The 16,208-nt window shown below is 43.2% G+C and overlaps 1 protein-coding gene across 2 annotated transcripts in view; it reads left to right on the top strand.

Moving 5' to 3' along the window:
- The first annotated feature begins 85 nt into the window (after window positions 1-85).
- Window positions 86-16,208, top strand: part of LOC100414986 (nuclear RNA export factor 2) — a 63,527-nt gene continuing 47,404 nt past the window's right edge. Inside the window, exons 1-4 of one of the 2 annotated variants that reach the window (XM_054251188.2) lie at window positions 86-4,035; window positions 4,218-4,301; window positions 4,926-5,070; window positions 6,299-6,385. In XM_054251188.2, coding sequence (XP_054107163.2) covers window positions 6,376-6,385 — 10 coding nt within the window. In that variant the 5' untranslated portion in view covers window positions 86-4,035; window positions 4,218-4,301; window positions 4,926-5,070; window positions 6,299-6,375. Of the gene's footprint in view, window positions 4,036-4,217; window positions 4,302-4,322; window positions 5,071-6,298; window positions 6,386-16,208 lie in introns of those variants that run through there. The other variant, XM_035287815.3, reaches the window with a different exon arrangement.

Genomic DNA, 16,208 nt, shown 5'->3' with positions numbered 1-16,208 from the left:
CAGCATCCTCACTTCTTGGGCTCTGTCATTACCTCTCTTCCGTCTCACTGTGGACAGTGTATGTAAGGATGTGCTCCCGCTTCAGAGGTCAGTGGCATCTATAAACAAACTGGAGCAGAAACTTGAGGAAAGAAAATCTATTGCCTGGGAGAGCACAGGTACCCCAAAGAAGAAAATTGAAAGGATGTCACATAAAGTATCGGACTGAAGGTTTGGTAAATAGGGCGTCCGTGTTGACAAAGGAGGAAGGTTGGGCAAAATCCAGGCCTTGCCTGACCTAGGAAATAACAGTCTAGAAGCTGTAAAACCTGCCACTGAAATGGCGGGCAAGCCCCTTCCTTGCTCTGTGCTTTAATGTCGCCGATTGTTATGTACTGAACTGTGGTCCGCCAAAATTCATACATTGAAAGCTTAACCCCCGGTGCTTCACGATGTGGCTGTATTTGAAGGTAGGACATTTAACAAGGTAGTTTGGTTAAAAGGAGGCCATTAGTGTGTGCTTTCATCCAATCTACCTGTTGTCCTTGTAAAAAGAGGCAGTTAGGACGTATAGTATTAGAGATAGTAGGGATGCACCCACACACAGGGACTACCACACGAAGAGGCGGCAAAACGGCAGGCAGCTGTCTGCAAGTGAAGGTGAGAGGCCGCAGAAGAAACCAAACCTACCGGTACCGTGTCTTGGAATTCTGGCCTCTGGAGCTGTGAGAAAATTAGTTTCTGTTGTTTAAGCTGTCCAGTCTGTGCTACTTTGTTAGGGCACTCCTAAGCAAACGAATACACTGCGGATTACAGTGATACAGACCGAGTGATAGCTAAGACTTCATGTGCACATCAAGCAATCGCTAAGTGCCAACAAGGTGCTGGCAGAGCGCTGGTGATGAGTCCAGTCCAGCCTGCAGATAGCCTGTTCAACAGTGACATTCTCCTGGGGGGCAAGCAGTGTCCTGGGATTCCCTGACTACTGGTTTCCCTAAGGGTATGTCTTTATCACCTCCCTCCTCAAGCCTTAGAAAGTGCGCCCTCCCACCGTTAAATCACCACCTTTCCATGATGCAGGTTAGCGTGCTAAGAACACCCAGACACCACTTCTTCCCACTTTAGTTTCTTTTGACGGGGTTGAGGAACAGTGTCTAACCTTGTGTGATCCAAGTTTGAAGTTCCTGCTCTTGGATGTGGCCACTGAAGGGGTGAAGGGTTTATATCCAACCACTGGCTTTGTTTAACATGGGGGTTACAGGAGGGTGGGATCATAAGGAGTGCTGCATGGAGGGGAATTCTGAGATCATTAAGGGAATGATGCCATTAGAGCCTCACGAGCAGACCACTAGGACAAATGGAATCCGTATTTGCAAAGATCAGTAGCAATTATGTACTAGGGCTGAGGGCAGGAGTTATTGGCAGGAACCCCAGGGGTAAGGGGGTCAGTTCAGAGGCAAGTTCTGGGACAAGCTGTTAGGAGCGCAGAGTAATACACAGGACACAGAGGTATTCTGAGGGAAAGCACAAAAGTTAGTTGGAGATGAGGGATGGAAGAGGGCCTGAAGGCTACTCTCCTCTGGAGTTCCTATAGCTGCTTCTGGGCTCATTCCCCCACAGAGGCTCCTTGAGAGAAGCACCCCTTGTTGGAGGTGTTTGTGAGCTTGATGCCTTCATACACGATGGGCAGGAAGAGAAGCAACATACAGGGAATAATGCCTCCTCCCAGAGCTAAGCCCTCACAAATACTATAGTCTCAGCCTCCCTGCCACCGTATCCCTAAGCAGAGTGCGCCAGGCCCTGGGGAAATGAGCAGAGAAGCTGGAGCTGGAGCCTCCTGGCTGTGGCTGCCATTTGCTGCCCTGTGTCCTAATCAGCCCTTACTTACACCTCACACTCCTCACCGTTCCACAGACAATCTACCCACAGCTTGTACAGGCATCTACAGTGGATGTTGCCCCTCACAGAATTTTTTGACCAGTGCGGAGCCCCAATACTGTGGCAACAAGGAGTGACGAGGCTTAGGAAGCTCTGCATGGCCACCTCTGGGTGGCCAGCCAGTTTTGGACCATGTCACTGGCAGCGTTCTCTAGCCAAAAGATCACCAGGAGCACACCTGGAGCCAAACATACGTGGGCTTTTGGCTCGTTGCAGTGAGGAAGAATGTAAACCAGGGAGACCCATGGGGGTCTCCCAATAAGAGGGTGTTAGAGATGACTTATTTTAGGATTTTGGTTTGTGTTAACTGATTTTTGTGGAGGGTTCAAGGAAGTCAAGATTTGCTCTGGATTGGATTGCTCTTAGGAAGTGGGGATAAATGTAGAAGAACGAGTAGAAATGACCGTGTGCAACTTTAGAGACTGGCCGTGGCCCGCCACTCTCGCTCTCGCTCACCCCCTGTTCTGGGGGCTTTAGCTGCCATGTTGTAAGTATACTCAAGCAGCTTTTGCTGGGGTCTATGTGGCAAGGAACATAGGTCACATATTTCAGAGTAAGTCTGAACTATGTTTCTGTTAGTTGTTTGTTTCAATTCCCTAAGTATTCAGACAGATCTTTGCCTGAAAGGCTTTGTTGTAACTCTGTCAGCTAAATTCCCTTCAATTTTTCACAATCAAACGGCACCTGCATCTTCAGGCAGAAGAGCCAATGGCTCACTCTTTCCAGAATTCAAGGTGGGGCATTTGGAAATGTTAACAGCTTTAACAAACCTCATCATCTAAAGTGCCAGGCCGTAGTCTTAAAGTGCCAGCACTAGCCTAATTTCCCAGCCCACTCTTCTCTCCTGAGCCCCAAAGTCTTCTTTACAGCTCTATGTGGCACAGGGTGAGTGTTAGTACCCATCACCCCATGCAGGCTGTGATCTGTGAAATGTATGACGACTAGGGCCCTCCAACACGTATATGGACCACTATTAATACACCTCCATCTTCACCAAGCATGAACTCCCTTGTCTTTCATGTCTGCCTCTCTATCTGTGACTTTGTGTGTCTGCAAGGGAGGCGTAAACTAAGCATCTTAGTGCAGTGACAGGGGCTTTAGTTTCAGCGAGTTCAGAGCAGAGTCAGTTTGCACACAAGGAGATAAGGCTGCGGCCATTGCTGACTACAAACTCCACTGGGGCCCTGAGGGTGGAGTAAACTGCAAATTCAGAAAAATCAACAGGGGAGAGGTTTGTGAGGCCAGAGGCTCTGGTGTAAAGGAATACACAAGTATGGAGCCAGGTCGGCATGTCTGAGGATCGGCCTCTGTGTGGGGACTTCCACACAGAATTTCTCATCAGCACACTGGGAAAATGTTTAACCCCTAACCCTTAGCAGCAGGGTCAATGGGTTGCGGGGTGGGGGCAGGGATATTGACCATAAGGAGAAATTCAAAAGGGGCCCGTATTATGCTGGGCCCTCATCAGCTCCCTGGGGCTTTCTCTACACCAAGGGCATAAACATTTTAAATTTCATACAAATGGTATAAACATCTTAAACTTTAAGGGATTCTGCCAAGTGAAACTTAAAATTATAAAAGTTTGACATGAAAACCCACAGTACACGAGAAGAACCTGTTTCGTAGCATCCTTCCCATGGGCAAAGAAAAGAAGTCTATTCGGTGTCCCAGCCTTTGCCCTCTGAAAATTTATCTTTTCATTTAATGCATTATCTCAAGTTTTGCATTACAACTTCTGTAGTTACTGTAACTTGGAACATTTTCATGGCCTTTTATTTGGCATATTTGTTGCTCTTCATGAGAATTCCAGGTTGACATCATCTTCGTATTCTTCTGTAAAGTTATTTGTGTATCAAGGATGTCGATCTCTCATCTGAGATATATTTGCCAAGCTGTCTTCCCAATTTTTTTCATATGTCTTTTACTTTTTTTGCAATCATCTATTTTTTAATTATAATAGATTTTTATGATTAAAGAAGTAATATGGTTTCATGTCTTAAGAGTTAATGAAGAATGCCTGGAGGTCTTAGAATTCCAGCCTCTGGATTGATCAGTGTTAAAGGGCAGTCCCAGCAGTGGTGGCTCCAGGAGCCGGTACAAAACAGCTTGTACTTTAGGGTAAGTCCAGTATTTAAGTCTCTGCTCTCTCTGCTTTCTCTCTCTCTTCTCTCCTCTCTCTCTCTCTCTCTCTCTCTCTCTCTCTCTCTCTCTCTCTCTCTCTCTCTCTCTCTCTCTCTTTCTCCTAGTATCGTGACCTATGGCAAGTTATTAATCAGCTCTAACTTTTCCCCTCCTTGTAGGTAGGACAGTGGTAATACCGATTGTGAAAGGTTTCACAAAGATGGAAGGAGATCACATAACAAGTTTTATTTACACAGAAGCAGGTTGGTGACTTTATGTATGTCCCTTGGCTCTTCCACAAGCTTTTCCCTGCACACTTGAGCTTGTTCCTGCACACTACAGCTTCTCAGGAACCAGCCACATGGTGATTATTGCTGAGTAGGGTATTGATCGTGATTTTTCTTATGTATAATTCATTTAGTTCCAGACTACAGAAAATATTTCACTATCTCAATTAAAATTATGTTTGTGCCGTCTTTGCTGTGACCCCAACCCTGTAATAGCCACTAGCCCCCTCAGCAGAGTGTGTAAGGGAGGGGAGGCACAAACTAAGTGTCTTAGTGCAGTGACAGGAGCTTTAGTTCAGCGAGCGCAGAGCAGGGTCACTATCATAGTCATCTGTGCCACAATAAAGAAGAGAATCCCTGAGTAAGGAGATTTTATCATGATTGCACTTGACATTCTTTCAGCCTTTGTGAAAAAAGAAACTATTTGTTTATCCAGTCTATCACTGACGGGCATTTGGGTTGGTTCCAAGTCTTCGCTGTTGTAAACAGTGCCTCAGTGAACATACGTGTGCGTGTGTCTTTATACTAGAACGATTTATAATCCTTTGGGCATATACCCAGTAACGGGATTGCTGGGTCAAATGGGATTTCTATTTCTAGGTCCTTGAGGAATCGCCACACTGTCTTCCACAATGGTTGAAGTAATTTACACTCCCGCCAACAGTGTAAAAGTGTTCCTATTTCTTCACATCCTCTCCAGCATCTGTCGTCTTCAGATTTTTTAATGATCGCCGTTCTAACTGGCGTGAGTTGGTATCTCAATGTGGTTTTGATTTCCATTTCTCTAATGACCAGTGATGATGAGCATTTTTTCATATGTTTGTTAGCTGCATAAATGTCTTCTTTTGAAAAGTGTCTGCTCATATACTTTGCCCACTTTTGGGTGGGTTTTTAAATTTTTTTTCTTGTAGATTTAAGTTCTTTGTAGATTCTGGATATTAGCCCTTTGTCAGGCGGGTAGATTGCAAAAATTTTTTCCCATTGTGTTGGTTGCCAGTTCACTCTAGTGATAGTTTCTTTTGCTGTGCAGAAGCTCTTAAGTTTAATTACATCCCGCTTGTCTATTATGGCCTTTTATTCATCCCTTTTGGTGTTTTAGTCATGAAGTCCTTGCCTATGCCTATGTCCTGAGTGGCATTGCCTAGGTTTTCTTCTATTTGTAACATATTTAAAAAGCTTTTCCAGGGCCACAGGTCTAGTTTTAAGTACCCTGGTGTCTACATCATGCCCGAAAGTTACACATAAATTCCCCTCACTTGATGGTGAAGATCATGGTGGAGATGAAATCCAGCCCCCTAGGTCCAGAGGCGTGCGTATAGGGACACATGGATTGGTGGCGTGTGGAGTTCAGGCAGAAGCACAGGAAAAAATGACCTCCAAGGAGGGAAGGAAATTAACATTTACCTAATTACTTTAAGCTAGAGGCGCTAGACATGGTATCACTTTTAAGCCAAACACGCATTCAATGAACCCCATTATTCACAAGTGTAGATTTAGATCTAAAGCCGTTTTTCCATTGTGTTCTGAAGCCTTCAAGGCTTTGACGGCTGGAATCTCCAGTGGTTGAGTAGCTGATACAACACCAATACTCAGTTTTATGTTTTCCACCACGAGTTGCCTTATTTTTAAATTTAAAAAATCAATGAATAAATTAAAACAATTTTTGCACTGCCAGAAGAAAAAAATTTAAAAGTGTGAAAAGCCATGAGTAAATATTTGTAAACAGTATTACCCACTTAGATCATAAATACGCTTGACCACAAAGGACTTATGCTAATCAGTGGAGAATGGGACAAAAGATGTCAACAAATACTTTGCCTATAAAGCAAAACGCTTTTCTAATAAACCCCTGGACACATGCCAAACTGTCCCCAAACCAAACCGAGGGTCGGGCTGCTTGTTCTTGAGGCCCAATGACGAGATGCAGATGAACTGGGAGAAAAGGAAGTTTTTATTTCTGTAATTGTTTACAGGGAGAAGGCCTGGAAGTTGTTGCCAGACCAACTCAGAATTACAAAGTTCTCCTGAGCTTATATACCTCCTCAGCTATATGTCTACGTGTAAGTATGCATTCATCAAAAGACATAAGTGATTAGCTTCTTCTAATGTATAACTAAGATCTTCCTCTGGAGCGTCAGTACATTTACTGTATCTAAATGGGTCTGTGTGCTGGGGTGATTACCTTTATCTTGTCTCCTGATAAGCCATGGAGGTCTGGGGAGTTCCCTTGGTCCCCAATAAAGCTTGTTTGTGGAAACCTGGTGAGTTTCTTCAGACCCCTCCCATGAAACTTGTTTAATCCTGAACGGGTCCTGTTAGCAATTTCTTCATTATCTTGTCATGCTTTAAGGCCCAGGAAGGCCTAGGCAAAATTCTTGGTGGACCTTTGTTACATTCTAGCCTTTGTATAAGGGCACTGGCTGTTTTAGCTTTTAGTATTTAAATTCACCACTGAGTCAAAACTGAAACAGTTGTATGGGGCCTGCGTTAGTGAGACTTGGCCTGTGACAAAACCACACTTTAGTCGAAGAAATGAAAATATGATGTCCAAATAAGTAAAGAAGCAAATTTGAAGTGAATTATTTATGTGATTGCAAACTTTAAAAAGAGCCAACAACCAAATACTCACAAAAATATTTAAAGTAGTGCTACGCTTTGAATATGTCCTTCAAAGTTCATGTGTTGGAAACTTAATTGCTGTCATAAAAATGGTGAGAGGTAGCACCTTTCAGAACAGATTAGGTCGCGAGGGCTCTGCCCTCATGAATGGATTAATGCCATTATTGCGAGAGTGTGTCAGTTATCATGGGAGTGGGTTCCTGATAAAAAGCTAAGTGAGAACCCCATTTTCTCTTTGTCTCACACACTCTATCATCATGTAATGCCTTCAGTGGCCCTGGCCAGATACCGGTGCCATGCTCTTGAGACTTCCCAGCCACCAGAACACTGAGCCAAATAAAATTGTCTTCTTTATAAATTTCCCAGTCTGTGCATTCTGTTACAGCAGTAGAACACAGACTACGGCAGGCGAGTAAACATATGACCCAAAAAGAAACACATCTGAAAATATACACCAATCTTTTTACATTGAATATGTATGGGTCATAGTGATGGGGTCATATAGATGGAAGATGTAGAATGCTTTCGTCTTGTAAATATACATTTATAATGCTTAGTGTTTTTTAATCAGGAAAATTTCTTGAGAGAAACACTTGAAAATATGTAACAGCAAATTTACAAAGAAATCACATATATATATATATTTATTTTAAAAAGTGTTCATTCTATGTTTTTTTTTTTTAAAGAAAGATTGTAACTCTTGACTTGAGAGTTACACCTATCTGTGCAGGTGTGTGATTTATATATTACACTTCCATCACTTAGAATGTTCAAACTCTCATGTGCAGATTTATCTTCTGCTATCTCAGGGGTTGGTTGTCCTCTCTCGGGGCACAGGGACACAAGAAGGGATTGCTGTCAAGGGATGGACAGTTATAGAAATTTCTGGTTGATGCACTGCATATCAGTCCCTTTTATCACTCCCTCCTCCCTGTAAACTAAGCTGTCCTGGGACTTTTGAGGTTAGAAGTCTGACTCTGACAAACAGATAGCATCTATGTACATTCAATATTTTAAAAGGAAAAGGTGTGATTTTTTTTCTACTCTCATTCCAGTGACCACTAAATTATGTTTCCTATTTCCATTATACTTTCCACGTCTGTCTCTAATATGCTCACTCTGAGATGGACTGAACATTTTTTTTCTGTCATTCAGTTACTTTCAGATATTTCTGTAACTTTATCCTTCCTTAAGAATATGTGATGAGCAAGAGTTTATTAAAACTATGTGTAGTGAAATCGTGCCCATCCAATAGAGCTCCGCTCCAATGATGGCAATTTCTTGTAGCATCTGAATGAACCCTGACAAGCTTCTACAACTCATTACATCTCAGCAACCTAAGACAGGCCAAGAAGTTGGTAATTCTGCATATCACAATCTTGTTTGAGGAGCACATGAAGGAAAAAAAATATAATGCAATGCAGCAAACACAGAGCTTGGCAAGCAGCAGGCCCTCAGAGTTCCCCCACGTCTGTAGCTACAAGTACCTTGTAGGGTTCCAGGTCTGCTGACTATAATTTGCTTTGCAGGGGTGACTCAATTGGAAACAGCTCCCTGGGTGTTGGTAGCAAACTCAGGGGGCACGAAGAACAGGAAGTAGAGTCTCTTCTGACTCCTAGGGCTCTCCTCACTATGCCCTTCTGGAAAGGAGTTATTTTGAAAACTCCATCTTGCTCATGTGACCCTGACAATGTGGTCTGTGGTCTACTCTTGCCTTGTTTGACAGATCCCCTCAATTTTCTCTGAACCCCAGCTCCAAATCTCACAGATTCTCCTCACAAACACCATGTGAAGACAGTGGTAAAAGGTCAGTTCCAACATGCCACACCATGGGCGAATATGCCAGTGCCAATCCTTGGCCTCGGGACCTCACAGGGCATGAAGGGTTCTGAGACCCTCTCCCATTTCAACCCACAGGACACCCAGCAGGCTCACTTTCAGTTAGAGGTGGTAGGTAGTGAGGGCCCAGGCTGACTGTTTTTCATTGTCCTGAGGATGAGGGCCAAGTGAATCCTGAGATACCTGTCTTAGTCTATTTTCTGCTGCTATAGGAGAATACCCAAGACTCGCTATATATTAGTCTGTTCTCACCCTGCTATAAAAATACTACCTGAGACTGGGTAATTTATAAACGGAAGAGGTTCAGTTGACTCACAGTTCTGCATGGCTGGGGAGGCCTCAGGAAACCAAGGACCATGCCAGAAGGCAAAGGGGAAGCAAGGCATCTCTTACCTGGCAGCAATCGGGAGAGAGAGAGAGAGAGAGAGAGAGAGAGAGAGAGAGAGAGAGAGAGAGAGAGAGAGAGAGAGAGAGATACAGATACAGAGAGAGAGATACAGATACAGAGAGAGAGATACAGATACAGATACAGAGAGAGAGATACAGATACAGAGAGAGAGATACAGAGAGACAGAGCGAGGAAGCGCCACACTTCAAAACCATCAGCTCTTGCAAGAACTTCGTCACTATCATGAGAAGAGCATGCAGAAAACCTCCCCCATGATCCAGTCATTTCCCACCAGGTCCCTCCGTCCACATGTGAGGATTATGATTCAAGATGACACTTGGGTGGGCACAGAGCCAAACTGTATCACTGAGTGATTTATAAAGAACAGCAATTTATACCTTTCGGTTCTGGAGGCTGGGAAGTTCAAGGAAGGGTCTTGCATCTGATGAGAGCCTTCTTGCTGTGTCATCCAATAACAGAAGGTGGGAAGGTTAGAGAGCACAAGTGAGAGAGAGCATGAGATCAAACTCATAGACTCAAGCCCTTTTATAACTGGCATTAATCCATTCATGAGGGTGCAACCCTCATAACCTAAACACCTGCCATTAGGCTCAACCTCTCAATAGTGTTGCACTGGGGATTAAGTTTCCAACACACGGTTTTTCGTGGACACATTCAAACCAACCATTGCTTCCTGACCTTGGCCCCCAAATTTATGTCCTTATCACATGCAAAATACATTAATTCCATCCCAGTAGCCCCAGAGCCTTAACTCACTCCAGTACCCAAAGTCCAGAGTCTCATTTACATCAGAGATGGGTGAGACTCAAGGCAGGATCCAGAGTGAGGCAAATTTCCCCTAGCTGTGAGTCTGTGAAATCAAAACAAGTTGTCTATTCCCAAAATACAATGGCCGGACAGGCATAGGATAGATATTCTCATTCCAAGAGGGAGAGAGAGGCCAGAGAAAAGCCATAACTGGTGCTAAGAAAGTCCAAGACCCGTCAGAGCAAACAACATTAAATTTTGAGGCTTGAGAATATGTTTCTTAGCTCCAAGTTCTGCCTTCTGGGCACACTGGGGCAGGGATTGAGCCCCCAAATTCTCAGGCAGCCATGCCTCTATGGCTTTGCTGGGCTCAGTCCACCCAGCAGCTCTCACAGATTGGAGTCTTGTTCCTCCAGCTCTCCCAGTGTAGCATTAAATGCTGGTAGCACTACAGTTCTGGGGTCTTGGTATCAGTCCAGCTCCCACGCCTCTACTAGATGTGACCCGAATTGGGACTCCTTGTGACTGACTTGTTCCCACGGCCCTATCAGGTACTGGTCTGGTTGGGACTGTCTCTGGCAGCTGTGCCCCTGTGTCAGGTCGCTACATGGGCCCTCAGGCTGTCTGCAACATTCTGTGAAATCTAGGTGGAGGCGGTCACAGACCCATAGTTTGTGAATGCTGTGTACCTGCAGAATTAGCACCATTTGGATGCTGCCAAGATCCACCACTTGAGCCTTCCAGACCGGCAGCCTGTTCAGCACCTGGGCCCCCTTGAACTATGGCGGGGACAGCTAAGGAGTGCTGTATGAAGGTGCGGGGAGCAGGCACTAAACGCAGCACCGGGCAGCAGATGTTGAGGTCTTGTGGGTGCCTCTCTGGAAACTGCCTTTGGGCTCTGCTCTGAGCATGTGAGTGGAGGAGCAGCCTGGAAACACTCTGAAATGCCGTCAGGGCCTTTCTCCGGTGGCCTTTGTCTTACTCAGTGGCACCTGTTCCCCTTCTATCCCTGGTAATCTCATTAGCAGAGTGGTCACTTGGCCATGCCTTTAGTTTGCACTCCTAAACATGCCTTTTCATTCTTTACATGGCTAGAGTGAAATTTTTCAAAATACTTGCCTTCTTCCTCTCTTTTAATTTACACATTCCATCTTTAAAACATTTATCTTTTCTCTCATTTTTGTCTAAGTGGCCGAACAAAGTCAGCAGTACCTTGAATGTTTTGCTTAGTTATTTTTACTGCCAGATAGCCTAGTTCCTTACCCTTAAGTTCTTTTAATTATGTTTCATTTTTACTTTTTTGTGAGTATATAGTAGGTGTATATATTTATGGGGCATATGAGATATGTTGGTACAGGCATGTAATGTGTGTTAATCACATCACGTCCCCTCAAGAATTTGTCATGTGTGTTACAAACAATCTAATTATATCCTTTTCGGTACTTTAAAATGTACAATTCAACTATTATTGGCTTTAGGCAACATGCTGTGATATCAGATACTAGACCTTATTCATTCTTTCTATTTTTTTTTTTTTTGTATCCGTTAATCATCCCCACCTGCCCCTTGCCCCCACACTACCCTTCCCAGCCTCTGGTAACCATCCTTCTACTTTCTGTGTCCACGAGATCAATAGTTTTGATTTTCAGGTCCTACAAATAAGCGAGAACATGCGATGTTTGTCTATCTGTGCCTGACTTACTTCACTCAACATAAAGATCTCCAGTTCCATCCTTGTTGTTGCAGATGACTGGATCTCATTCTTTTTATGACTGGTACTCCACTGGGCATATGTACCACATTTTCTCAACCCATTCATCTGTTGACGGGCACTTAGTTTTCTTCCCAGTGTTGCTATTGTAAACAGCACTGCAACAAACAGGAGTGCAGATACCTCTTCAATATAGTGATTTCCTTTCTTTTGGGTATATACTCAGCAGGTGGATTGGTGGATCATAAGGTAGCTCAAATTGTATTCTTTTTGGGAACTGGCAAAGTGTTCTCCATAGTGGTTGTACTAATTTACATCCCCACCAACAGTGTACAGTTTCCTTTTCTTCACACCCTCACCAGAATTTCTTATTGCCAGTCTTTTGGATACAAGCCACTTTAACTGGAGTAAGAAGACATCTCATTGTGGTTGTGATTTGCATTGCTCTGAAAATCAGTGATATTGAGTACCTCTTCATCTGCTTGTTTGCCATTTGCACGTCTTCTTTTGAGAAATGTGTATTCAAATCTTCTTCCCATTCTTTAATCTGATCATTAGATTTTCTCCAATCGAGTTGTTTGAGCTCCGTATCTATTATACTGGTTATATTTTTTTCTTATTGCATTTGAGGTTTTGGGGTACATGTGCAGAACATGCAAGATAGTTGCATAGGTATACACGTGGCAGTGTGATTTGCTGCCTTCCTGGTTATTAACCCCTTGTCAGACGGGTAGCTTGCAAATATTCTTTCCCTTTTTGTGGGTTGTGTCTTCACTTTGGTGATTGCTTCCTTTGCTGTGCAGAAGCTTTTTAACTAGTCGTGTTCCCATTTGTCCAATTTTGCTTTGGGTGCTAGTGCCTCTCGTGTACTACTCCAGAAATTTTTGCCGAGAATGATGTCCTGGAGCGTTTTCCCGGTGTTTTCTTGTAGTAATTTCATAGGCTGATGTCTCAGATTTACGTCTTTAATCTATTCTGCTTTGACTTTTATATAAGACGAAAGATACGGGTCAAGTTTCATTCTTCTCCATAAGGACATCCAGTTTTCCCAGCACCATTTATTAAAGAGACTATCCTTTTCCCAATGTATGTTCTTGGCACCTTTGTTGAAAAAGAGTTCACTGTAGGTGCGTGGATTTGTTCCTGCGTTCTCTGTTCTGTCCCACTTGACTGTGGGTCTGTTTTAATGCCAATTCCATGCTGATTTGGTTGCTGTAGCTCTGTAGCATAATTTGAAGTCAGGTAATGAGATTCCTCCAGTGTTGTTCTTTTTTGCTCAGGATAGCCTTGGCTACTCTGGGTCTTTTGTGCTACTATATACGTTTTAGGATTGCTTTTGCCATTTCTGTAAGGAACGTCATTGGTGTTCTTGTGGGATTTGTAGATTTCTTTGGGTATTACAGACATCTAAACAACATTGATTCCTCCAATCCATGAATGTGGAATAGCTTTCCATTATTGTGTCCTCTTTGATTTCTTTCATGAATGTTTTGTAATTTTCATTGTGGAGATCTTTCACTTCTTTGGTTAATTCTGAGATATTTAATTTTATTTTTGTCTATTGTAAGATTAATTTTGGTTTCTTTTTCAGAGTGTTCCCTGTTGGAATATAGAAATGCTACTAATTTTGTAGGTTGATTTTGTGTCCTGCAACTTTACTGAATTGTTTGATCAATTCTAATAATAGTTTTCTGGTGGAGTCTTAAGGTTTTTCTAAATGTAAGATCATATCATCAGCAAAGATAGTTTGGCTTCTTCCTTTCCAGTGTGGATGCCCTTTACTTCTTTCTCTTATCTGATTGCTCTAGCAAATACTTCCCGTATTATATTGAGTAACAGTGGTGAATGTGGGTATCCTTGTCGTGTTCCAGATCTTAGAGGAAAGGCTTTCACTTTCTCCCCATTCAGTATGATACTAGCTGTGAGTCTGTTGTATATGGCTTTTATTATGCTGAGGTATGCTCTTTCTATACCCAGTTTTTTGAGGGTTTTTATCAGGAAGGAATGTTGAATTTTATCAAATGGGTTTTCAGCATCAATTGAAATAATGATACTGCTTTTATCTTTCATTCTGTTGATGTGATGTGTCACACTGATTGAGCTGCATATGCTGAACTGTCCTCGCATCCCAGGGATAAATCCCACCTGGTCATGATGAATGATCTTTCTGATGTATTGCTGAGTTGGGTTTGCTAGTATTTTATTGAGGATTTTTGCATCAATATTCGTCAGAGGTATTGGCCTGTAGTGAGAAGTCATTGTAAGAAGATGCCGGAGAATGGACACTTGGTCAGTGTAACGGTTTTAATATGCGCCTTCCCTATTCTTCAGAAAATCGTCTCCTTTCTCATGTATTTTAGAATGTCATGACCCCCAACCTATGGAATTAATTAAACAGAGAAACACTTCCAATACACTATTTCACATTCAGAAGGTTTCACAGTCTTTCACTGTCAAACCTTGTTAGCAAGGCCAGGACAACAGACTCAGAGCAGACAAAAAGTTTACCAGTATCTTCCACAGGGAAGTTATTTTCATTCATAGATTCCATCCTCAAGTCAGACCAGACATTTCAGACTCTGACTTGTAAAAAAATCTTGTGTAAGGAAAACATCAGTTTGCAACTGGTGTTTGGTCACTGCTGAGAGAAACAAATATTTAAATAAATAAATAAATATGTCTCAGAGAGTTAAATAGGCACACTTGTAAACATGAAAGCCTAGAAAATGAATTTAATATGGCAGATTTTATTGAGAATGCATCATGAGTCATAGGAGTTCAGAAATCAGGAAGTTCTGGGAGAAGCAAAATACCACAAAGGCAAGTTTATTGCTATATTTACTAATCAAGGGACTGCTTGCTCTCCAATCCAATAGATGATCCAGAGATGGGCAGATCTTGGTAGGGCCACCAGAGATGTCAAAATAAAATTCTCAAAAATAAACATCCTAGAGACCTCCAGCTCTGGCCAAGCTAGAGTTTGCCCTTTCCTCCCACATGGTCCCTCTACACCAGAACACCCTGAATATGACAGCAAACCAGCAAAGGGAACTCTGAAACGTGGAAAGGAGAAAGCAGACTGACTCGTGCTCTCAGGACTCGAGCAAGAATGCAGGCAGCGCATTCTCTTGGTTTTTCTATTTCCACGCAATGTCACAGAGAGGGTACCACAGACGCCTCCAGTCCAGAACCACTGACAACGGCAGACACAAAGCAACCAAGAAAAGCCTATTTCCTCAGCCAAAGGACCAGAGAAGGCATGATCTAAAAACTGAAGTAACCTTTGTGACAAATTCCCCTCCCCTACGCTAGACAAGCAACAATGGAAAAACCTTACCTCCCCCACCCCACCAAGGTTTCAGGGAACAAGAAGGAAACTTGTCTTCTATCCTGCCTCTCTGAAGCAGATGGTGATGATCCCATTCACCTGTCAGGGTAGTGTCAGTGGTGTCCAACAGCAAGATGAGCCTTCACCTTCACCTGACATCAATAACACTGAACAAGGCAGTCCACGCTGGGACTAGTAAGCATTCCATTGATCCCCATCTCTGGGGTCAGTGATGTCCAGTGGAAACGTGAACCTTTACACACATCCAAACTCAATCAAATGGTGTGAGGTGGGACTAATTGACACTCTCTGCCTTCCCCCGCTGGCCTCCTGTGCCAGCTAGGCCTTAGGGAGAGCTATGCCTCCTCTTCCACCCATCCTCAAGTTGGAATCAGGTGGTGGAAGGCAGGATTTGTTGGCACTCTCTTTTTCCACTCCTTCCCCTGATGTTCTCAGAGACCGGTGCGAAGCTAGGCTTCTGCCCCACCACACTGCAGCAACAAAATATTGAGTCAGCCATCCAGTTGCCCTTTCCCTGAGGCCTAGCAAATAACTGTGCCTACCCTCCCCCACCCCACCTCTGAGGTAACAAGGTGTTGTGAATTGGTGCCCCCTTTTTTATTGGAAAAGTGCCAGTGGGGCTAGGGTAAAAGTTCAGCTCCCACCACAGCCATCTGTAAAGAGGCAAGGTGAACCAGCAATCTTGTGTGCTAGGATGGTGTCAGAACAGGAATCTGAACATATAACCTTATAATATGATGGGACCACCATCATATATGTGGTCTATCATTGACCAAAAAGTCATTATGTGGTGCATAACTGTACATGAACTACCTTAATGAAATGCCATCAACAGCCTTATGAGCTTGAATTTATTACTATTCCCAGTTTAAAGATGGATAATAAAACCTTGGAAGAGTTTACCTGGCCGAGGTTATTTAGCTACAGAGTGGCAATGCCATGCATTCAATCCTAAGATAGCTGATGCTCATTACCACATCTACTGAAAGATGACACTGTACTGCAAAAATTAAAACAGACACAGCTGATCTGCGTCTTTACCTGTAATTAGAGTAATAGAAAACAACAAAACATAAAAACAACACGGTGACATGCTAACTGTCGTGAAGAAAAGTACCACATGTCTGATCATGTGATCAGAGATGTACACTAAGTAAGCAAGGTCACTATAGGGATAGCTTAGGCCAGGCTGTTACAGAAAAACACAGA

The sequence above is a fragment of the Callithrix jacchus genome, chromosome X, assembly GCF_049354715.1.
Source record: "Callithrix jacchus isolate 240 chromosome X, calJac240_pri, whole genome shotgun sequence".
Lineage (NCBI taxonomy): Eukaryota > Metazoa > Chordata > Mammalia > Primates > Cebidae > Callithrix > Callithrix jacchus.
Note: the sequence above shows the minus strand (reverse complement) of the source record. Positions and strands in the feature narration are given on the sequence as shown.